The following is a 25,322-nucleotide window of genomic DNA, read 5'->3' as shown; positions in this document are numbered from 1 at the left end:
CTTGCAACTTGACTTCCTCTGTGAGCTGCGACAGTGAGAGGTTGTCTCCACATGGGACTGGGGTGAACTGATTTGGTTGGAGAGTCACCTCCGGCCCGAGCTCTGCTCTCTCTGGGACTACCATCACCAAGGCCACAGAGCCCGCCTCCTTCCAAGATTTTAGGAGATTGAGGTGGTAAACTTGACATGCCTATCCATGGGAGGGATAGAAGGAAAAGACAGGGTTAGCAGGGGGAAGAGATTTGGGCATGGTACCGTGCTGTCTCCTGGGGGTGGGGATGGGACAGATAGAGGTTGGGCGGGGGTGGAGTTTGGGGGAAGGAGAGAGAGACTCTGTTTCGTTGGAAACACCGTCATGTAGTCCTATGCCAACTGGACCGCATCCTCCAACAACATCAGATCTACGATGTCCTCGTCCCCTCAGCCAGCAACAATTTCCGGCAGGCGTCTCGGAGCTGCTGCACGAAGGCTAGCTGGTTGCTCTGCCTTCCCTGTCTAAGGGAATGGATATGTCACTCTCTCTCCTCTATGGTGTCTCTTGGCTGCTTTTTGAGGTCTCTCCACACTATCATTGTAACAAGAAACAGCTATTAGAAGTTTCGGCAACCAGCTGGACGACCCACACCACACCCTCTTTCCCGCAATCAGACACATGACCACACCCCCATCCCCACAGTCAGAAATCTTATTACAATTTTAGAGAAGTAATTTTTTGACTACTTTTTGAGTCAAGTTGTTTTTATTTATTTAGCGCTTTCACAACACACATTTTTTCAAAGCAGCTTTACAGAAAATTAAGCTATAAAACTAAATGAAGCTGTAATGTCTATAATGTCTTAAATCCACATTGTTTGGTTGAAATGAATGATGTTACTGTATATTATGCCTTAGAAAATATATTATTTGTATTTAGACCCCCATTGTGCAAGCCAAATGTGACAGTGGCAAGGAACACAAAACTCCATAAGATTTTGGTTAATGGAGAAAAATAACTTTGGGGGAAACCAGGCTCACCAGAGGGGCCAGTTCCACTCTGGCAAAACAGCATGAATATAATCTGAATATTATTTAGTCATTAGTTAAATTAATTAACTGAGTAAATGTTGGTGGCCAGTGTTTTCAAAAAAAGATTTTGTATGAACTGAAAGATTAACAACAAAAAGTCCATCCCGAATTAACTACACAAGTGCACACATCAGATCTACGATGTCTTCATCCCCTCAGCCAGCAACCATTTCCGGCAGGCGTCTCGGAGCTGCTGCACGAAGGCGAACGGTTCCTCTGCCTTCCCTGTCTAAGGGAATGGATATGTCACTCTCTCTCCTCTATGGTGTTCATTGTTCTTTGTAATTTGAAAATATTTTTGAAAGCTTTAGTTGACAATTAATTTATTGTCTATGTATTTCATTTTAAGATAGTCTAGTCCATCCTTTGGTCAAAATGATGCAGCCAGAGGTCAGTGGGGTGCATCGCAGTTTGGCTGGAAGCTTGTGGCTGTTAATTTCCGGTGAAGTCTATCCTAAGTCGAAGGTTCAGGCAGTGGCCAGTAATGTATCCCATGTGTTATGGTTGGAGTTGGCAGCTGTTCAGCCTCTGTGAGGTCCATTGTAGTTGACTGAAGGGATGTCTGGCTGGCACAGACTGCAGTTAGTAGTCATCACTCAGCGACACATAGTGGTGGGAGTAGGATATCGGGCAGGACTGGAGCTGGAACTGGCAAGCTCTGGTAAACTCACAATATGTGTCCCGAAGTTGAGACAGGGAAACAAACAGAATAATATCAGAATAATAGAATAGATATGCCATTCACTTTAATGCAGAGTTATAAAATATTAGAGGTTCCGGCAGACCTGACTAATGCATTATAACTCTGAGTTGAAGGATAGATTAGGTGTATATCTGGCTGAAGAGATGAGTCTTTAGTTCAAACTTAATCTGAGAGAGTGTGTATTGAGTCCTGAACAACTATAGAAAGTTTTGTGACAAAATTCCAGCACATTGAACACTTTAATCACATTGAATCACGTAATTATGACTTCCGAATTCCTAAGTTGAAACTTAAAGTCAACAGTCTGCAGGGCTGTATAGTAGGGGGTTACATGCCTCTGTTGAAACTTGTTATCAGTAAAATAAACCTTCCTGGCTACTCTCAGACCAGAAGTAGGCTATGGGCATGTATTAAAGGTTAAAATTTGCAAACTTAAATGCTGTAAATGAGCTGTTTCATAGACCATTAACTTTAGTGTAGTCCATGAGGTGGAGAGACACGTGCAGAATGGCTCTATGTAATCCAATTGAGTGTAGAAGAACCTTGTTACCATGCAAACCTTTTCATCAAAAGACAGGGACAGAGAACCTTTCAAAGTCTTCTTTTTTTTATTAATTTGCAAACACGAATGATGCTGCATGCGGTCACAGGAGGTTACATATGATCATCCTCCAGGAAGCTGATGTTAATGGTAATGATGAGGGTCTGGTAGTAGAATAACTATGGGGAATCAATGTTTGGATTTTTTGGCTACACTTGAAAGCAGTTACATTACTCAGTAGCATGTCTTAGAACAAATCTTAGTTATCAATCCCAGTATGTGCCTATCTTGGATTACAGGGTTGATGCAGGGTTTTTAAACTTAAAGTGCACCTATTATGCCCCTTTTCACAAGATGTAATTTAAAACTTTGGTGTCCCCAGAATGTGTCTGTGAAGTTTCAGCTCAAAATACCCTACAGATCAATTATTATACCATGTTGAATATGCCAATTTTTGGGTGGGTGCCAAAATTAGCTGTTTTTGTGTGTCTTTAAATGCAAATGAGCTGGTGCTCCCCGCCATTTATGCAGAATAGGGCAGAGTTTTGACATCTCTGCTTCAGATAACTGGACATCATAAGCAATATGACAGACAGCAAAAATGGTGGTGTTCGGCTCTATATGTTTGAACCGGAATCAAGTGGTTGTGTACACACACTGCCAACACACATTTATGTTCAAACACCATGTAAAAGTGAATTTAGCATACAATGTCCCCTTTAAGACTTTTTAAGACCTTTTCAAGACCTGAAAAAAAAATAATAATACTGTATCCCAACACTAAAACAAACTCACACAATCTCAAAGTAAATCATGTATCACAGACTCTTACTTAAACAGGCAGGAGTACACATTCATGGCCTTAACATTGCTTATCTGTAAAACAGGGTAGGCAATATGCAAGATTAAAATACTCAAGACAATTTTTCCACATCACATTAAAATTGCTTTATGTACCATTATATAAATAAATACAAATTAGAGGTTGACTGAAATTGGATTGTGCTGATTCGATGTTGTGTTGAAAGAAAGCAGTTATTCTGCCAATGTTTTTTTTTAAATTGGTAGCCTATAATAAATATTCTTCATCTTTCCTTCCTGTGATGGGGAGGGCCAGAGAGAGGCTACAAGAGTCCAAATATAATTTAATTCCAGATGCATTTATTTAATTGAATCATAGACTTTTGTAGTTTATAATCACATTAGGTCATATTATGATTCCTGTCTTTCCGCCCCCAAATTTAACACCTCTTTAAAAACAAATTAAGACTTTTTATGACCTTATTTTTGCAAAACTGAATTTAAGACATTTTAAGAGTTATTAAGGATCCGCAAGAATGCTGGAATATCTAAATGTCACTATTTGAAAGTGAAGGTCAGTTGTCTGGTCTACGTCTTAACTGGTTATAGTGAGTTTTATTATCAATTAAAATAGTTAAAACTTTGAAGTTTAGAAATTCAATGTGGAATTAAATTGTAATTACATTAGTGTGATTTTTAAACTTAAAATGTTCAAGTTTATAGTTTCAGATTAAAGTTTCCACAATGAGAGGCCGTGCATTCCAGTAATTTTACCACATTTGGCGTATTGTTGAGCTTGCAAAGTGCTTTTATTAAACATCACAGCTGCAACGGATATATTTTTAAAGATATTTTAATAGCAAATGTAAGTGCTGTGTGGTGAGCCTTTATTGTTTTCAATGACAAAATTATCTCCGGATACCTTGGCCTGCTTCCTACAGCCATACTCTCCCCAAAGGCAAAGTACAATTGAGAATATTGTGGCAGGCAAAAAGTTGGTGTGAAACCAACTGGCTGCAAATACATTTACTTGATGTCTTTATTGCTCAGCTGTTGAAGAAAGCAATCAAGCAAAAGAATGTGGCATTACGCAACTGTTCTATTTTAAAAGATTTAGTGTACAGTTTACTCCAATGTATTTTGGAGTTTAATCATAAAATTCTTTGAACAACCTAAAATGGTTTAAGTTTTGTTTAGACTTATTTCTTCTAAGCTGAACTTGAACTTGTGATGCCATGTCATCTTTCTACAGTATCTGTCTATTAGGGCATTGATTGCATTGCACTGATTTTGCAATATAAAATGAAGCGACACTGTGAATCTTGAGATGATTCTTATCGGTGTTGGGGAGTAGTTAACTAAAAGTAGCAATGCTACTAATTTAACTACATTTTTCAGTAGCGTGGCAGTAGCTCATCTAATTTCACAATTGTGTATCTTCTTCAGTAATGAGCTACATTTTCAGACGAGTAGCACTGTGTCATATCAAAACTCTACATCTGTCGCATTGTATTGCCTACGAGAGATAAATATAGCTGAGCAGTGTTCCTATTGTTACAGATCTTTTGTTGGGTCATGAATAACTACTTGAATAATTATGATGCACAACACCAACTTAGTAATATTTCCCAAGAATCCCTATGGCATAGTACCAAAAATTCTCAGAATATTTTAGATATTGATAAATGAGTCATTTTGATTCATAAGATTTTAGGCTTAATAGACTATAATATTTTAGCATTTTTAATAATGGCCATCATTGATGTTAAAGCCATGAATAAGATGTATCTTAATAATAATAAGGTTATTGTATTGAATGTATTGATTATAATATGTTATCGTTATAATATGTACTCCGATTCATTTTAGTGAGTCGATTCTTTCGGACAATTAATATAAATGAACTATGTTAAATAAATGATACACTGGTTCATTTGAGCCTCGCGCAGCCTTAAAGGGATTTTGACTTCTTTTTTTGAAGTCAAATATTTTGTTATTTGCTGCTGTTTATCACTAGATTTTGATTTAGTTATATAAAAGTAATATATGTGTCACGGAGCGCTCAGCTACGCCTCCCTCTGGTTTCATCCGCTCCCTCTCTCAGAGTTTTAGAACTGCACTTCCCATCTTTCCCTCTGGTCATTATCTATCTCCATCCCTGCCTGGTCTATCTGATTATCCTCATCACCGTCACCTGTTCATCATTATCTCCCCTATATCTGGACTGCCCCTTTATTGTTACTTTGCGAAGTGTTGTTTTGCTCAGCGGACATTACCAAGCGTTATTCCCTGATTCCCGTTATTATCTGGACCTTAGATCTCTGCCTGGACTCTAGACTCTGTGAACCTTTGCTGCCTGCCCTGACCCTTGCCTGTGTCTGATTACGAGTACTGGATTGTCCCTTTATCTGAGCCTGTTTCTGTTTATGTCTGCTTCTCTCTGCTTGATCGCATGTGTGAATAAACTACTGCAAATGGATCCAAACGCCTCTGCCTCTACACTACAATATGTTACATTTAATGTTGTTTATTTGTTTATTAATATTTGTTCAACCCCTAAGAAAATTAACCATTTATTATTAATTTTCATGAATCAGTTCAAACTGTTTCCGTTAAGCGATTCAAAAATCTGATCCCCAGATCAGGGCAGCCTAACCCCGTGCAGGACAGGACTTAACTGGTGGTGGTGGGGTGGTGGAGGTTGCCGTGATAGCACACTGAAACAGCAATGAGATAGCTTATAAAGCAACAGCTTATATGTGATTGGCTGGGAATTAGCCAACTAATGGTGCGATGATGTACAGCTGCTAGTCTTTCTGCTAGAACTACGCTGCACTTACATTTCTTGAATCTAATTAGCAGTTTTGTTAACTTTTGGTTTGAAATGATGGTTCCACTGACTCACTATTTTAAGCCATTTTAGAGAAAATACCTAAATATTGAAATACTATAGTATATCAAATATCCTCAAATAACTGAAAAAATATTACATAGTTTTCGACCTATGCACTACAAGGGTTCAGGTTCACTTACAGTACTCTAGACTGAGCGCTCTACCACAGGACGAAATGAAGACACCATGACTTGATGTTTAGACATTATAGGCACATAGAAACTACAATGCACGCACACAGTGAACACAGTGTTTGCTCTAATTTTAGCTCTCAGAGCTTCCTTTTATGGACTTGCATTACATCATGTCTGTCCAAGGATGTTCACATAGTTCTAGAAATTTTATTTTTCTCTCGTACTTATTTCATGACAAGGATACATTAGAGCCTTTACAGTCTGTCTTAATAAGGAATGAGAGACTGAGAGAGAGATTGAGGGATGAAGAGTATGGAAAAATTGACAGATGTTCTTGTATAATTAGAGGATGAGTCTGAGCAGCAGACAGCTGTTTTGTCCCTCCCACAAACAGACTTTTTCAAGCAACAAAATCATTTACCTTAAATTCCTCTTGTCTTGTACATCAGGTCCATTACATCAGCTGATTTTTGATCAATTTAAAGGGATAAAACTTCAAAAAGTATCGTAAAAGTAAAGCCATAAGATAGCTTTGTGTGATGGACAGACCAAAAGTTTTTATTCACTGATAACCTCCCCTCCACCAAAGTTCTCATCTCCATTGTAAATTCCAAAATAAAAATGTTCCTACCATCAGAAATATTCCAGCTTGATCACATTGTGAATTCAGCGACACTAAGCAGAAAGTTCTGCTGCTGAAATCGGTCTGTGCATACCGAACTTTTAACCACTGCCCCCAGTGGCCAAAGCTAGAAGAGTTGTTGACCTATTTTCGAGTTAAAAGGTCCACAGGGTGCTGCCAAAAGGGAGTTACATTTTTTGTTGTAAATTATGTAATACAGTCAACAGTAATGCATATTTTATTACCCTTACTCTCTAACCCAAACCCCAACCCTAAACCTAACCATAAGTGGAGTAAAAATGTAATTGTAATGTAACACTCACCATTGTTTTTGTGAAAACAGTTACTTCAGATCGCGGACTGCAGTTAATTTCTTGGTTTAGCTTATCAGAAGACTTCGAGGTGCTCTCTGACTGTCCATAACTTTACATGTTCACAGGACAGCCCATATATGGGAACCAGGAATCTGAGAGCATGCTAATTGAAGCAAATCTTTCATGTTAAACTCCATATTTGGCTTTTAAGCATTTGCAAGTTGTTAGTTTTTTGTGTGAGGGCTCGTGTTTAAGTCAGCAACTTAAGCTGTATCCGAATTCATGTATTTTCAATGTACTGAATTTGATGAAGAATGGACTTCTCTGCTGTTTATAAGGTATATTAATTTGATACATTTTGTGTTATCATTAGTTTTTGTCTCAATATCTGAGTCATTGAAGAAAAAGGTTAACAAAAGAGACATTATTCAATGACAAATTAATTGCGTGGATCTCGTCTTTGGATACATTGAACAGATATTGGGGTTGAATGCCACTGTACTTCTCAATCATTGGTAAGTTAAATCTGTAAATGTAGCAGCTAGTAGGGGTGGGTAAATATATAGATTTTCCGATGCATTGTGACCTTCATTTGAACAATATCGATATCGATTCTTCAATCCCAAAATCGATTAATAAGAGGAAATCACTTGCATTTGCAACCGAATGTTTAGCTATGCGACTAAAATTTATATATATTTGGCAACTGGCTTGTAAATGTTTACGTGTCACTCACCAGTAATTGTGTAGTTTAGTGGTGGAGTATTAAGCAGCAAGATCCTTTAACTGTGTTTTGATAGTGAAGTTGTTCTGTGTAATGCGTGACCAAATACAAGATCCACGCAACCCATTTGTCATTGAATAATGTCTCTTTTAATACCCTTTCTGTTCTCTACAGTCAGTTGTTGATCAAAAACAGTTTTTTTTCTAATCATGCATGGCACAGTAAGATAAATCCATTCAAGTACTGTCTTGTTAACATGCGCTAATCTACAGACACTCTTTACAGGAATGCTGGTTTTGTTAAAGAGACAGTATTGTGTATGTGTTCTGCAAATCAAAAATTGATCTTGGGATTTAAGAATTGATATCGAGATCAAATGAGGATCATGGTTCGTATGTTTATGGTATGCTTGTGGCATACTATATAGTGGGAGAGTGTGCATACTTGGATGTGGGTTAAATCTGGCAGAGATTCCAAAACAGTTAACATCTCTTACAGTACCTTTAACAACTAAAAATAAAATTTTCATTACAAATAGTTTGCTTATGCTTTTGAAATATTTGAAAACACTATTAATAATTGTAATTATACATAATGGTTTTTGTGGTGAGTTATGTGTCATAAGCGACAAATGTGACTCCTACATAAGGCTGTGTTTGGTAGTGTAACAGTGTGTTAGTGTGTGGAATACTGAGTGAATAAACACTGTTTTTCCCTGTAGCAAGATAGAAATGCTCTGGTTATGTAACAGAGCAGAAATGTGGAAATCTTTCTTTACATTATCATCATCTTCATTATAAGACTGGTTACCCTGTGTTGAACAGAGAGCTGGGAAATGAACCTTGGTGGAGGAATGGATAGAGAAAGAGAAATTAAATGAGGAGATGAGAAATCGTGGTGTGAGTGTAGGAGGCAGCGTTCATGCTGTTGTTTCACGCTTTGACTACATCAACAGACTGGTGCATCTTTGACATGCTGTCACAGAAGGTGACATGCTGGAGAAGGTTTTCCATTAGCATTCATATCTGTTTAAATGGAGGCTGTTATCTTGGCTCATGGGAGCTCGGATGCGGTATCGATTGTCACGTGAACAATCATCCGTCAATGGACACAGATGATGAAAAAATATTACTCTGTTTCATGCTTTTTAAGAGCCCTTCAAAAATATTATGTCACTGGAAAAGTATGCACTATGATGAAATAATTGCAATTTCAATGTTTCTTGGGGTCTAGGCGCAAAAAGGCTGGACCAAGTGCAATTTAATTCTGAGGTTCTTCTCCGGTTATTACTGTGTCTGCGTCATATTGTATAGTCCATTCTCTCAAGCACCAATTATTTAAACAAAGACAGCACATTCATAAGAAGTTGTTAGTGTATATGGACTTACGTCCTTGATGAATGTCAGGCATATTTCTGTGACAGTGTCAAGTTTCTTTAAAACGCATAGAAAATGTGATTCTCGTCAGAATTTGAATGTATTCTCCTTGTCATGGCTAGTATTAACAGTGATTGTCTCGGCACGCACTTCACTTCTACAAGTCGATTGTGATCAAATAAATTCATTTATCGAAACACAAAAAAATTAAACCAAATATATTTCTAAATTAAAAATACACTTCAAACGAAATGAAAAATATCAAAATAAAGAAGTGGTCAAAAAAAAAAAAAATCATACCAAATCCAAACATTTTACCGTGTCCAACTTCTTCCACTCTCTTCTTCTGCAGAAATTTCACTCTATGTCAAGGGGAGGAAAAATACCAAAATAAATTAGATCATAAATACAAATGTAAATATAAACATAATGATAATAATTGTAAAAAGGCCATGACCTTTAGATAGTTTAACACAATTTCATAATTATGAAAAAAATAAAAATAAATCTCAAAAGGGCTATGACAGTGATTGTCAGGGATTTAATTGAATGTCCCACTATATTTTAAGAGTTAGGACATTAACTTTATTACCACCTGCTGGTGGAATCTCCAAACTGCAAATGCAGGAAATTTATTTGATCTTGAGATAAGAGGTGGTATTGAAATAGACCAAATTCTTAGGAAAATTGCAAATTGCGCCATTTCATTTGCGCACCTACACATACAGTGCAAACACTTCTACCCACGCCCACTTGCTATTTGCGATGGCATGAAATTTGCACTTAGAATTAGTGCTCTCACAAAAATTGGATAAGTCGTTGCGCACTGTCGTAACACTGCGCTTTGTGCACTCACGAAAAAATAAAATCTTGGAAAAAATATTTAATTACAAAACAGCTGTCGCTCAGGTGGTAGAGCGGGTTGGCCACTAATTTCAGGGTTGGTGGTTCGATTCCTGGCCCAAATGACTCCACATACCGAAGTGTCCTTGGGCAAGACACTGAACCCTAAGTTGCTCCCAATGGCAGGCTAGCGCCTTGCATGGCAGCTCTGCCGTCATTGGTGTGTGTGTGTATGCATGGGTGAATGAGTCACAGTGTAAAGTGCTTTGAAAACTGCTAAGCAAAAAAAGCGCTATATAAGTGCAGACCATTTACCATTTGAAAACAGCTACTTTTAAATTTAGAAATATGCGTTTTGCCATCATGGGGTGTAGTTCCAGCATCTACCAGCAGGTGCTAACACGGACCGGCTAGCCAATCAATTCCTGACCCCTTGATGTAAAGCTATATCTTTAAATATAGCTTCAATGTAGTTAGCTACTTAGTTAGCTTGTAGTGTTACTTTTTATAAGAGTAGCTTGACTGTAATTTGACTACAAAGTTGTGAAAAGCTTGTTGCCAGGGCCGGCGCTAGCTATGAGCAGAGTACGCAGAGTACTCCACATTAGGGCGAGGCCTAAAAATGCTGGCCTGACAAAACAGTTGTAATTAATGAGAAATGTGGCAAAACAAAAGTGATTTGAATGCTTTACCATCAGCTCACGTTGTGTAAATATATGTAGTTTTATCAGATATAAGTGTTGGGCTGAGGTTGGCCAAAGCGCTATGGGCAACATATTGTTTTAAACTTCACTTCCATCAGCTGAAAAACAGCGAATGCTTCTGTGTAGTAAAGTAACAAGAGTTCCATTTGTGAAGATACTACACTGAAAATGCAAACACTAAATGGCCAAGTGGAGTGTAGTGTGTAGTGTGTAGTGTGCGTTATGACACAGCTACACACACAGACACACTATCTATTCTATTTTCTTAATCTACTCTTTTTTTTATCAAAAGCTTTGGCCCAGTTATAACGCATTTCATCTCATGCTAATGCACAAATGCACTCATCACTCCACTTCCAACATGATTACTGACCTTTAGCTTAAAGTATATATTCACTAATAAATAGGCTCTGCTTTATAGAATGTTGTCTTGAGATTAACATTAGTTTTAAATATTCTCTCAGGTTTTAATTATCATAATTAAGAAGAATTCTTCATTAAGTTACCATTGCAGTTCGAGGTGAACAGACACACATTTGGAAAATGGTATAGTGAAATAAATGTCAGTGTCAAAATGAATGGTTCATAGTCGAGTCTTTCTCACTGAACACTGCATTCAAACAAGTCATTTTCTCTCTCTCTCTCTCTTAATCACCCCCATTACGAATAAAAAGTAATGTGGTATTACCGTATGTATACTATCATATGAAAAGGCATGGAAATATTATGGTTTGTTATGAAATGGTATGGAATACAATGGTAATGCATGGGATTCTTTGAGGTACCTTACAATACAGTATAAAAATAAAATAAAATGTGCAGTTCTCTTTCCTGTGTTGAAACATGATGTCGGGGTGGGATATATCGAAGGGCATGTTACTTTTTCTTTTGTTTTTGTTTTTTCTAAACAGCCATGAACAATGATTTGCTCCTTGCTATTGCTAGTCAGATGCAGGTGGTATTAGGGGGAGGGACTCATTCTAGAGAGCATTTTATTGGATATGCAGCATACAACCATTAGCGCAAGATGATTCAAGATTAGGGCTGTCAATCGATTAAAAAATGTTATCGAATTAATTACATGGTCCCGATTAATTAATCGTAACCTAGACGTTTTCTGTTGCAGTTTTTTTCTCCAGTGTTTTCCTGCTCTTTCAAGAAAAAAAGGCTGCGCTACGCATGTGCAGTGTTTTCTTATTAACTTTTTTTTTATAGTGATTTTGTAAGTAAAGGACGATGAAATAAAATGATGCCGAAATAATTATAAAGATAAAAAATTATATAGACAAAATTGCGGGACACTGCTTATGAATTGCGGGACGGGGGACAAAGCTAAATTTAAGACAGGTAGTCACCCTACCATACGACCTGCGTCAGACATGCTTGTGTCACGTCTCGGGTGTGTTGCGTCATAAAAATAAAATGTTTAGGTCACTGTGTCAAGTTAAATATGGTTTAATACTCAGTCTTTAAACACATATTGTGCATTTGAACCCTTAGTAATGCATATCTGTGTTGTTTTCTTCACTGTATAAACTATGTGTTGCTCACAAAGCTGAAATTTCACTTACTGCCCTCTGGAGTATACACGTGGTACTACAAGCATGCGATTAAATGCGTAAATTGTTTTAACACGTTATTTTTTGTATAATTAATCGTGCGTTATTAACGCGTTAAATCGACAGCCCTATTCAAGATATTTGGTCAGTTCTCCCACAAGAGAAATACTGTAAATTTTAAATATGTCTAGTAAAAAATATTTATATCTTTTAGGAATACATTAGCATAGCATATAGATCTATAGAGCACAACAGTACATGCCCGCTTTTTCAGCCGTCTTGGTTCTGGAAATATATTTCTCATTAATTTTTTCTATAGGGATTTCATAAAGTCCTTGATAAAAGAGCTCTAAACCATGCATCCAACCAACAAGCTCTGATGTGAATCACACTATGACAAACTTTGATTTGAAACTTTGCAAAAAATCAGAAAAAGTCGAAGGTACTAGACTATGTACTTAATGTCTTTTTTAAGAGGGCATTAAATATAATGCCGTGGAGCACTGTGAAAGACATAATCAAATTGAAAACAATGGAAAAATATTAAACTGTATATTTGAAGTTGTTGATTATAATAAAAAAAAACATTTAAATTCTATTGCAGAATATTCAGATATATGCAAATATATACTTGTAACACAGACTCAGGTAAGTTGGGATCCATCAGCAGTTACTTTATTGAACTCACAGAGATAAACAGGCAATGGTCAAGCAGTGGGTAAGCAGGGCAATCGTAGACAGGCTGAGCACGTAGTGAGGCAGGCAGATCGTCAGGGCAGGCAGCAAGTGGTAATACGAAGAGGCAGGCAAGAGTTTCAGGTAGGTAGGTAGCAATCAATCGTAGTCAGAGAGGTAAGCAAGGTCGGTAGGCAGAGAATCAATCAGGTTTAGTAGTTAGAACGCTCAGTAGTGTAGCCGGAACAAACAAGACTTCGCAGTGACAATGTCACTGCGTGAAGCTTAAGTAGAGGAAGCTGGAATGTGAATCAGCTGTGAATTAATCAAGCCCGGTATGTGGGTGCACGGGTGATCAGAATTCAGGTGAGTCAGATCTCCGGTGGCCAGTTGCGGAGGTGCTCTCGCCGGCGTTTGTGACATACTACCATTTTGAAAGTGTAAGCAGACCAGCTCGATTGTGTGTCATGGGAGTGGGTGGTTGCTGTGGGGTTTGTTGTTTTTTTTTAATTACCGAAACCATATTATTTTCATTATTTTCAGTTCCGTTAATGATTCTCACACATGCAATATTTTGACGATACATGCCGAACACTGTATTGTAATTCGAATGACTTTAATGAGCTGGTTCTTTTCAATCTACTGAGTGAATTCTGATTCCCGAACAAATGACTCTATAAAACACCTGACTTGGAATTGTTAAGTGAATTAGAATCGGAATCATTGGAATTGGTAACCGGAATCATTCAATTACTTTATGATTCTCATTCCCGGGTAGTGTAGTTCTTCGCCATGATTTCCATTGATAAACCCGATATCATATGAAATAATGCAGACTGCTTCAACAAAAGCATATACCATTGATTAACATTCTTGGTGCTAATTGTAGGTCTGTCTTTAAATGTTTATAATTATAGTTAAAAGTCAGTTAGCCCATGGAGAAAATAAATGGGATTTTTACTACCGGAACCTGACTGTTGTATTGTCTATATATATATAAAAAATGATTAATTGCTATTAATTATTTGGGATTAATTTTATTAAAATATTTTATAAATTGACAGGCCATATATATATATATATATATATATATATATATATATATATACACACACACACACACACACACACACACACACTATTAACACACTCTCTTTTGAAGTAGCCAGCTATACGAGTGATGTATTGGATTGGACAACCATAAAAATGGTTTCTCGGTGTGTATGTATATTGTAGAGGGTCAAAGCACACAGACACACGTTCCTCCCTGTGGCTGCAGAGAAATGTTCAGCTCGCTAAGATTTGTCTTACTTTCTCTCCGGTGGCCATGTAACCCGCGGGGCAGTGAGCACTTGAATGACTTTCTGATGGCTTGTGTACTTGAGTGTGCCCTAATGTGATGATGTGGGCGGCTGCAGTGAGTGTAATAAAAGGCAGTAGTTTGGAACAGAGCACGAAGGAATAACTGCTTGTGTATGTGTGTCCTAATTGCATTTATTGCAAAGCAATAGAGACGCTGGCAGATGTTGTCGCTGTAAATTGTTTGTAGTGTGCCTGTGATTTGTACTAATAGAGGGTAGTGCACTTTGAAGAACAGCTCATCAGTCGATGTATTGTATATGCTGTTTGCTGGTATGAGTGGCTTGATTTCGATAGGATGTAGCTGTAAACTGTGTTCAGGCTATTAAAGACCTTGGCAAGCACACTGTGCAGTAAATACTGTGTGCTCCCCATTTTTTTAGAAATAACATGTGAAACAGAATGCATTATGCAACATGCAAAAGTCATGGTTCAAATCATTTTCAGTTCATTTGTCACACTGTCAATGAAAGGTCAAGACAGAAGTATGCTGTGTCTGGAAAATGTGCATATTGTGCACTGTATTCATGCTGCATATTGCAGAAACAGTGTGATAGTAAAGTAGTATGGTATTTCCAAAGTAGCCCCTCTCTCTGCTCCCTAATAAGCACTGATTTAAAAATTATCTCTTTCTTTCTCCTTTAGGCGAACTCTCCACCTGTAGTGGTAAATACAGATACATTGGATGGCTCACCTTATGTAAGTATTAGAACCAGAAGGCAGATATTCAGTCTATTTAATCTTGTTCAGGCAAGTAGCACTTTTGTTGCTCATTGGATTTGAACAAACCTGTAAACTGTAATATATTACATTTCTAAGTGATCTTGATGATTTCTACCTGGCAGACAATAAAATGGGGGAAAAAATCCCATAGAATTACACTGAAGGAGATCAAAGCCATATCTAGGTAACAGAATATCATGGAGCCCTAGCTACCCAACAGCATGCTAACTACCACTCAGAAGACCATAGCAACTACATAGCAATGCCCTAGACACTACCCAGAACAGCCTAGTGTTCACTTAGCAGTGCACTAAGAACCACTTAGAAAACCATAGCAACCTCATAGCAACATTCCTTCCCTCTGAAGGAAATAGGGCATAGGGATGGTCACTATTGATTGGAATGTGCCCTAACATGAACACAGCATTTTCAATACAGAATTAATAGCTGTAGGACAGTTGGTGTGTCGATTGTACTGTATGTTGTGTGTGTGTGTGTGTGTGTGTGTGTGTTTGTTTGTCTTATAGGTGAATGGAGCAGAAGGAGAGATTGAATATGAAGAGATTACTTTGGAAAGGGTAAGATTATGCTTATATATTCTTATAGAAGAATTGTATATGCCAATTTTGGTAACATTAACAAGTTAATGTGTGTTTGTGTGTAGGGTAACTCTGGTCTGGGCTTCAGTATTGCTGGAGGTACTGATAATCCACATGTAGGAGATGATCCCAGCATTTTCATAACCAAGATCATTCCAGGAGGAGCTGCAGCACAGGACGGGAGACTCAGGTAATACACAACACACACATACACTCAATGAGCACTTTATTAGGTACACCTGTATACCTACATATTCATGTGGATATCTAATCAACCAATCGTGTGGCAGCAGTGCAATGCATAAAATCATAGATATGGGTCAAGAGCTTCAGTTAATCTTCATATCATCAGATTGGGGAAAAAAATTGGATCTCAGTGATTTTGCCTGTGGCATGATTGTTGGTGCCAGACGGGCTGGCTTGAGTATTTTTTTATCTGCTGATCGGCAACCTTTTTGACATGGAGTGCCATTTTTTATTTTCCTGGTCAATGGCTGTGCCGATGCAACCCCACCCCCCCAAAACAAAACATGAAAATATTTTGCATAACCCGATGTGCATGTGAATCTTCCCAAAGCATCTTTTGTAAACGCTTTATTGAAAGAAAAACAGTCCTTTTGTACAAAATTTGTTACAGTTAATGTCACAAATATGCTTATTTGATTACTGAGCATAAAAAGTGTGGAATCTTAAAAAATTCATATATTATTATTTTTAAAAAATGCAAGCTTGGTAATGGTAATCTGAAGGAATAATAGTGGTGTTTTCCTTATTACATGATGTGTTGTTCTGAAAGCAAAAAGAACTGGCACCAACTTTCCATAATCCATCCACCTATCCATTCATTGATCCATCCATCCATCCATCTATACATCCATCATCTATCAACCTATCTGTCCATCCATTAACCCACCTATCCAATCCCTCCATTCATCCATCCACCCATCCATCCATCCACCAATCATCCATCCACCCCCATATCCATTCATCCATCCACCCATCCATCCATCAATCATCCATCCACCTATCCATCAACCATCCACCAATCATCTATCTACCCACATATCCATTCATCCATCCATCCATCATCCATACACCTATCCATCCATTCATCATCCACCTATCAATCCATCATCCATCTGCCTATTCATCCATCCTTCATCCATCCATCTATCATACATACATTCATTCATTCATCCATCCATCTGTCCATACACCTATCCATCCATCCATCATCCATCCACCTATCATCCATCATCCATCCATTCACCTATCCAATTATTCATAATTATCCATCCATCCATCCATCCATCCATCCATCCATCCATCCATCCTCTATATTCTATACACCCATCCATCAGAATGAGCTTTATTGCCAAGTATGCTTAGACACACAAGGAATTTGTCTTGGTGACAGAAGCTTCCAATGCAAAGAGAATACAAAAATATACATATACAGTACTGTACAAAAGTCTTAAGATGTACACATTAGATGTTTCACAAAAACATTTGTCTTAAGATGGTTATTTATATCTACTACTTTAGTGTGTCAATAGGAAATATACATGTTATACTCCCAAACATTCCTTTTGCAAATAGAATAGAATAGAAGAACAGGGGGCCCAGAGACAGAAGGAATTGAGACAGCCTAGATAAATAAAAAAAACTGTGGTGAATTCTCCAAGAAACTTGGAACATCCTATTTGCCAACAATCAAGTAAAACTGTGTCCAGGTGTAAATAGGAGAATTGGTGCTGTTTTTAAGGCAAAAGTGTTCACAGCAAATATTGATTTATCTGTTTTTCTGTTTACTGGACTTTGTATGATGTTAATTGGTTAATGAAAACTATTTATGTCATTATTTTGTTAAGAAATTCTCACTTTGAAAGTTTTCACAAGTGCCTAAAACTTTTGCACTGTACTGTACAACATATACATACAAATATTTGAAATATACATAAAAACATATATGTAAACAGTGAAATATGAAAAAAAATAAGATACAACAGGTAAATATAAAGAGGAAACTGCAGTAGGGCAATAATAATGTTACTCAATTATGTTATATACAGATATACAGTTATGTGACAGACAGATGAGCGCATGGCTGGGAATAAAACAGGGACCGCACGCTCACACGAAGACAGACATGGGCAATAATGCCACAGCCATTTCTCTCTGTCAGTCTGGATTTTGGTCTGACGGGGCGTGACAGTGCCCCCTGGCATCCCTAAATGGGAACATCAAATATACTAACACAGAACAGAAAGCACAACAAAGAGAGGGAAACCAGGAAGGAAACTTAAAATAAGGGCCGGCATCCGGTGGTCTGGAGGCCTGGGTGTGACCACAGGACAGGGATAGGTTCAGGAGGCCTGGGAGGCAGCCACAGGGCAGAAACAGGGTCAGGTGGCCTGGAAGGTGGCCACAGGGCAGAGACTGGGTCTGTAGGCCTGGGAGGCAGCCCCAGAACAGAGACAGGGTCTGGAGGCCTGGAAGGCGGCCTCAGAGCAGAAGGGACAGAGTTCTGGGCTGTGGCCGCTGGGCAGGACTTAGGAGGGAGCGGCTCAGAGGGCAGAGCTGTGGAAGTCTCAGGGGGTGAAGCCGTGGAAGGCGTGGACACTGGCAGAGATGGGGGAACAGGCTTCATGGCTATAAGAGCTGGCAGAAACTGTGGAGCAGCCTCCATGGCCGGGAGCACTGGCAGTGACTGGGTAGGAGCCTCCATGACTGGGAGCACTGGCAGTGACTGGAGAGTGGAACAGGCTCGTTGACCGTGGTAGAATTAGGGAACATGGGTGCTGGCTCGTTGGCCATGGCAGGTGTGGGCACTGGCTTGTTGACCGTGGCAGGTGTGGGCAGTTTAGGCATGGGCCTAAACTGCTTGTGGGCCGTGGTAGGCATGGGCGCTGGCTCGTTAGCCATGGCAGGTGTGGGCACTGGCTCGTTGACCATGGTAGGTGTGGACGCTGGCTCGTAAGCCATGGCAGGCATAGGTGCTGGCTCATCGGCCATGGCAGGCATGGGTGCTGGCTCATTGGCCGTGGGTGCTGGCAGCAGCAGGGGAGCAGCCTTCATGGCTGGAAGCACTGGCAGCGACTTAGAAGAAGGTGCCCATTTCCTCCTTCTCCTAGTATGGGTTTGGGAATGGCTGGGGGCTTGACAGTCTCCGGCTGGAATGGTGGAATGGCCAGTTTTGGATAGCTGCCTGTGTTATCCACTCCTTACGGTGGTAGACTTAGCCCACAAAATCCCAGAAGGAGATGGGCCCCAGCCCTTCCATCTCGCAGGCCCCAAGAGGTCTTTGAGAAAAATGCACATGAACTCTGCTGGGTCCTAGCTAGCCAGTTCATAATGTCACAGGATTGGGGAGATGTAAGGACCCAAATGCAGAGTTCAAAACCATAAACTCTTTATTAATAAAACAAACTCCCAGAAGGGAGAAAAACTTAAAAAAAAAACATGTGTCCCAAACTCTTTTTGACTGTTAAAACATCCTAATGTCCAACAAATTCAAACATGGTCAGACACAATGTCCGGTTAAAATATTAAACACGAAGCAACATCCACTTCTTTAGTTGATGCCACAAATGCACAGCGTGACACTATCCGAGTGATTACAGCGCTTCGCTGACACTGTGGTTTTAGCTCTTCTAATCCACGACTACAGCGGGTTTTATAACTCACACTGGCAAAAGCAGCCTGTGTTATTCCCATCTCACGTGCCCACAGTGAGAAGCTTCTCATTTCAGAAAAAATATATGACATAACTAGGGGTTATATCACGATAACAGCATATAGCACAGAGTAGCCTATAGTCCTTTTTATGTTTAAATAACCATGTTGTAATGCCTATTTTTTGGATAATCCAGTCAGAAAATTAAATACTTCCTCTATATTTCTCTTAATTTGGAACTTGACAATAATCAAAGTAAAAAAACAACAACTTGGTTTTAAATCATTACCATAATGCTAAATTTCACATTATGCAACAAGTATATGTTGTTGACCATATTATTATTATTATACATTTTCCTCAAAAAACTAAAAATCTTCTCAAAGCAATGTAATAAGGAAAATACTAGGCTGCCAACGTATATATATAGGCCTATAAAAACTTCTTGCAGAAAATAACCAAATACTGTAAACAATTATTTATCAAATTATTATAAACACTTCTTGCAAAAACATAAATGACAGACATTTTCAGGAGGTAAAACAGATTGAACCCACACCAGATGTCGCACCTGTTTTAATAGCAAGCTCCTCATTTTCTTGACTTGTTTGGATGTCGTCTCTTGCTGTGGAGATGTTTTTTCTCTTCAGGGTTTTTCCTGGTTCAGAAGTGATTAAGTAGCACGAGTGATCCTGCTCTGACTTTCCTGTAAATTTCTGGAAGCCTGCTGGACTCTCCCACACTTGCGTGCTCCAGAGAAAGTGCACACGACACTCACATGAAACACAGATGCGTGTGTCAGATAGAAGCATATTATTCATATCGGACAGCCCTAGACATAACCTGACGATTTTTGTCATTTTCATATTTCTTTGTAAACTAATGGACATGAGGGAAATTTTGTTTAGTTTTTTGCTTTGCAAAGTTTTGCTCCCTGTTGAATGTTTTTTTTTAATTAGATGCTAATTCCATGACAGCCATTTTTTTTTTTGGTAGAAAAGCAGCTATATAGAACAAATGTAGAATAATACCATCTGTGTCATTATTATATCACATTATTATGCAAAGTCCATTGCGTTACAGTGCAAAATAAACACAGAAATGAAATGACCGGATTTTTTTCAAATTGTTTGGCAAACGTTTTCATTCCAGGACACGTTGGCCGGCACCAAAATGTCAGAGGAAACTCTGATCTGCACTATTCTAAATCATTTTGTAGTGTTAGTAATGCGAGTATTATGGTAAAACTGAAAATGCAACAAAATGTACCACAAGTACCCGGAATGATGCACTTCTTCAACTTTCAAAAACGGAGTGGGGCATGTTGGACACTTCATGCACTCAGCACTCATGGTCTGCCGTACGTAGCGAAAGGGGCGCAGTTACCTGACTGCAATGCTGGTCTAACAAAACAGTTGTAAACAATGCTGAATTTAGCAACTAGTGCAACTTCAGTGAAGACAGCACCCTACAAATGTAAGTTAAAATTAACCATCACCCCACGCTGTGTGAATATGCATGTTGTTTTTGATATAAGTGTTAAACTAAGGTTGGCTAACGTGATAAAGCTAGACACATCTCATGCGTTTGAAATGTCACTTCCGGAAGCTGTTCAACGGTGAATGCCTCCATGTAGTACAAAGGAGTAGTTCACCCAAAAGTCATATTTAGGCAGCATAAAAGTAATCCATGTGACTCCATGAAAGTCTTTTGAAGCAAATCGTACATTTGTTTAAAAAATAAATCAAAGCACTTCCTTCCAGCACCTGACGCATCACGTAGCTTGACGTAAGTGCGTTGCGAGTTCATGTGAGAATTCGGAAGCGTGCTTATTTACAACAGAAGAACAAACATCACACAAGATCTCGGCCATTTCAAACAGCATCAGAACCCTGGATGGAAGCGCCGATTTAAAGTTAAAAACGTTTTAATTATTGACCTGTTTCTTACGTGAGACATTCATTGATCGATTTGGACCGTCAAAGTGCTGGCACCCGTGGACTTCCATTATAATGACCTGACAGAGCTCTATCTTCTTCTAAAAATCCTCATTTGTGTTCTACTGAAGAAAGACAGTCATACACATCTGGGATGGCATCATGTTAAGTGAATAATGAGAGAAATTTCATTTTTGGGTGAACTATTCCTTGGGAAGTTGGGAAGGTCATTCCACCAACGTCAAAAGTGTTTTGGTGCCTCTTTGTGTTGGTAAGGTGATGTTCCTTAGCTGACTGCAGGCTTCTAGTAGGTGCGTAGCTCTGCAGAAATGATTTTAGGTATGCTAGAGCAGACCCAGTGACTGTTCTGTATGCCAGCATCAGAGCAATGAATTTGTGCATCAACTGGCAGCTAGTGAAGAGAGACAAAGAGTAGTGTAACGTGCTCTCTTAGGTTCATTAAAGACCAGACGTGCTGCTGCATTCTGGATCATTTGCAGATAATTGCACATGCAGGGAGGCCTGCAGTGAGAGTGTTACAGTAGTCCAATCTAGTTATGACAAGTGACTGAAAAAGGAGTTGTGTGGCATGTTCAGAGAGGAAGGGTCTTATCTTCCTAATATTGTAGAGTATACATCTACATGATCTTGCGGTCTTTGAGATGTGGTCTGTGAAATTCAGTTTGTTACCAATGATTACCCCTTTGCTTATTGCATAAGCATACACCAAATCATTTTATACTAATCTGATATTTAAAATTTTCTAGTTGAAGTTTTATACATAGCCGTATTAGAGGTTAAGATGGGCAAGGAAGAGGCGTGAACCCGCTTGACAATATAAATAAAGTTTAATGATAAACACATACAGGGCAGCTGCCCTTAGTTCTCGCTCTCTCTCGTACTGCCGTCTCCGGTCACCTTTATCCCTCACTTGCCTCATCAGGCTGATTGGGGTCCGGGCATGCGTCATCCTGGCCCGGTCCGGCCCTCCTCCGCGCTTCGCTTCTCCCTGCGTTGCCTCAGGCCGGATGAGCCCCCAGCATGAAGTACATTCTCCCCGCCACTGCATCTTCCTTGTGCCCCGTCTGCTGGTGGGATATTCCTGCCTTCTTCGATCTGGAAGGAGACATGAGGGGAAAAACAACAACAACAACAAAAAAAAAGGCGAGGGACAGGCCAACACGGAGCGAGAAAGAGAGGAAAATCCCTCACCGGTTCTTTAATGCACCATCGCGTGGTCCTTGATCACACCTCCACTCTCTCATGCAGACGAAAGCCACTCCTCCCCAAGTGGAGGGAGTCAACTCCCTATTCCCCTCGCAGACGGCTGTCTTCACTCAACCCCTCCGTGTTTTCTGGCGGCTGGCAGGGCGCTCCTCCGCCTCTGGCAGCGGCTCCATCACTCTAGGTGGTTGGGGAGTCCAGTTCCTCCTTCCCCGCTTCTGGAAAGTCGGGCTACTCAGTCCCCTGGCAGATGGCAGCGGCACTTTCCTCGGTGGACGGCAGTGTCGAGGACAACGGTCATCCCTCCTCCCTCCCAGGTTTCGGCACCTATGTAAAGGGGTTAAGATGGGCAATTTGATTCAAGATACATTTTCTGATTTATCAGAATTTCTTGTTTTAGGGATATTTTCTTCTTCTGGTAAACAAGAAAAAACAATATATGTTTAAAAATATAGATTCTTTATAATCAGTGGCTCCCTAAAAACACTGTCAAGGAGGAAAATAAAGATCGTCAATATCAATGCTTGGGTATCTGAGTTAAAAGACACGTAACCTATAAGTGAGTGACAACTGTCAATTCAGTGGTACATTTTAGGCTGAGTTACCCTGATTCTGACAGGTGTCAATTGTCAATACTGAAGCTAAAACTGCCTTAGTAACTGCTTGCTTATTTCTTTCCCCTACCTCTCTCTCTCTCTCTCTCTCTCTCTCTCTCTCTCTCTCTTTTTATCTCTCTCAGAGTAAATGATAGTATTCTGTTTGTGAATGACGTTGATGTTCGGGAAGTGACCCACAGTCAGGCGGTGGAGGCCCTTAAGGAGGCGGGCGCTATCGTCAGACTTTATGTATTACGCAGAAAACCTGTGGCTGAGAAAGTCACCGAAATGAAGCTCATCAAAGGGCCAAAAGGTATGAATTTGTGTTTTTATAGTTTTTATATATAGTTTTTGTTTTGTTGGCCATTAAGAAAGTGGTCAAGTATTTTATACTGACACCTAGTGGTGTGGATGCAGCATAAAGCAAAAGCTTTTAGAAAAACCATATTCACAGGCATATTTTTCATTCATGTTTATGTCATTTTAAATTCATTTACAGGTTTAAATTACATTTTGAATGAAAGATTTCCTATGTGGGCGGCTGTGGCTCAGGTGGTAGAGCGGGTTGTCCACTAATAGCAGGGTTGGTGGTTCGATTCCCTGCCCACAGGACTCCACATGCCGAAGTGTCCTTGGGCAAGACACTGAACGCCAAGTTGCTCCCAATGGCAGGCTAGCGCCTTGCATGGCAGCTCTGCCGTCGTTGGTGTGTAAATGGGTGAATGAGACACCAGTGTAAAGTGCTTTAAATACAGCTACTTTTAAAAAGGCGCTATATATAGGTGCAGACAATTTACCATTTCTCAGACTTTTGAATCCAACAGATTTGCCGAAGGTACTATTTATTTTCTTTTGTGGATAAAGTGTTTTTAAAGTGGAAAGAGTGCACATTTAGACTGAAATATCAATGAAAAGTTCAAAAGTTGTTTCAGTGTTGTTACTTGCTTCTATATCTTTGTAAAGAGTTTTCTTGTGTGTTTGTTTCTCAGGGCTAGGGTTTAGTATAGCGGGCGGTGTCGGTAACCAGCACATTCCCGGAGACAACAGCATTTATGTCACAAAGATTATAGAAGGAGGGGCTGCGCATAAGGACGGACGACTACAGATTGGTGACAAGATACTGGCGGTAAGTTTGGCAGATTTGTGTAGAATTAGAACACCTGTTGTTCATGTTCAACAGATGTGGATTGTTAATTAAATATTTTTGGTCATTTAATTTTGCTCTTACCTTCCATTACGATTAAAAACACATATGATCTTATTTAAATGAATCCCCCAAAATCAGTACAAAAAATGCTGTAAATATACAAGTAAATATATATAGCCTATAGTTTTATTTGTATTTTGTTTAGGCCAGCTGATGTAATACATACATGTAAAGATAAATAGGAATCATGAGAATATTATGGATTCTGACAGCTGTACTAGAGCTGAAATAACATCACCAAGCCATTGTTGTAATGTCACTTCAATGACACCTGCTGTTTAGTGGAGGCACTGCAGGGACTCTATGAATGTTGTAATGTTTTAATCTTCTTCTTAATTCAACTCAAGTGTATTGTCATTTACTACAGAAAATTATTTCGACTTGCCCTCAGTTTGTAAAAACAAAGGAAACACATGTACAGTAATACACTTATAATAAAAGTCTATGGGGCAAGTGTGCTTTCAACTCAATCATGTACATGTAAATCTGCTTAACCCAGTAACTTGCGCATGGTTTTCGCACAAGGATACAGAGAAATGGACGTAATGAACTGTAAAGAATTATGGTATGTTGGTTATGCATAAACAGAAGTCTATCCACCTAGAAAATAACCATTTAGAAATGTTATTACAAGCTTTGCATTTATGCTTTTAAACCCATGGGACACATACCCAATTGAATCCCAAGATTTATAGTGCTGTACATGCGATTTTTCGATTCTCTGTGGGAAATAGTGTTTAAGCTGTATTTAACCTGGTATGTTCCTTTAAAAAACAAAACATTCAATGCTTTATTTATGTCTTTCAATTCTGTTGAAACAGAATATCAAAGTGGTTGTCCCTTTTTAAAACAGGCAATAGCCTTTCATTTTTAACGGAAACCATGATTTATGTAAACCATAACATTCTCATTCTAGAGAGTATTTGATTGGACACACATTTGTACACGCCCCTGCGTGCAGGATGACTCATCAGTAATGTTGGTTCATTTTCCCGGATGAGAAAAACTGTTCATTTTAAGAGTGTATATCTAATGTATATCAAGTAC

General features: G+C 39.0%; 1 protein-coding gene across 4 annotated transcripts in view; it reads left to right on the top strand.

Annotated features, from left to right (window-relative positions):
- LOC127625194 (disks large homolog 4-like) overlaps positions 1–25,322 on the top strand; it is a 191,179-nt gene that overhangs the window by 132,242 nt on the left and 33,615 nt on the right. For all 4 annotated transcript variants that reach the window (XM_052100337.1, XM_052100319.1, XM_052100330.1 and 1 more), the window contains 5 exons: positions 14,959–15,012; positions 15,564–15,614; positions 15,701–15,825; positions 23,212–23,381; positions 24,058–24,194. In XM_052100337.1, coding sequence (XP_051956297.1) covers positions 14,959–15,012; positions 15,564–15,614; positions 15,701–15,825; positions 23,212–23,381; positions 24,058–24,194 — 537 coding nt within the window. The remainder of the gene's footprint in view (positions 1–14,958; positions 15,013–15,563; positions 15,615–15,700; positions 15,826–23,211; positions 23,382–24,057; positions 24,195–25,322) is intronic.

This window comes from Xyrauchen texanus, chromosome 3 (genome assembly GCF_025860055.1).
Source record: "Xyrauchen texanus isolate HMW12.3.18 chromosome 3, RBS_HiC_50CHRs, whole genome shotgun sequence".
NCBI lineage: Eukaryota > Metazoa > Chordata > Actinopteri > Cypriniformes > Catostomidae > Xyrauchen > Xyrauchen texanus.
This window is presented reverse-complemented; position numbering and strand designations above follow the sequence as displayed.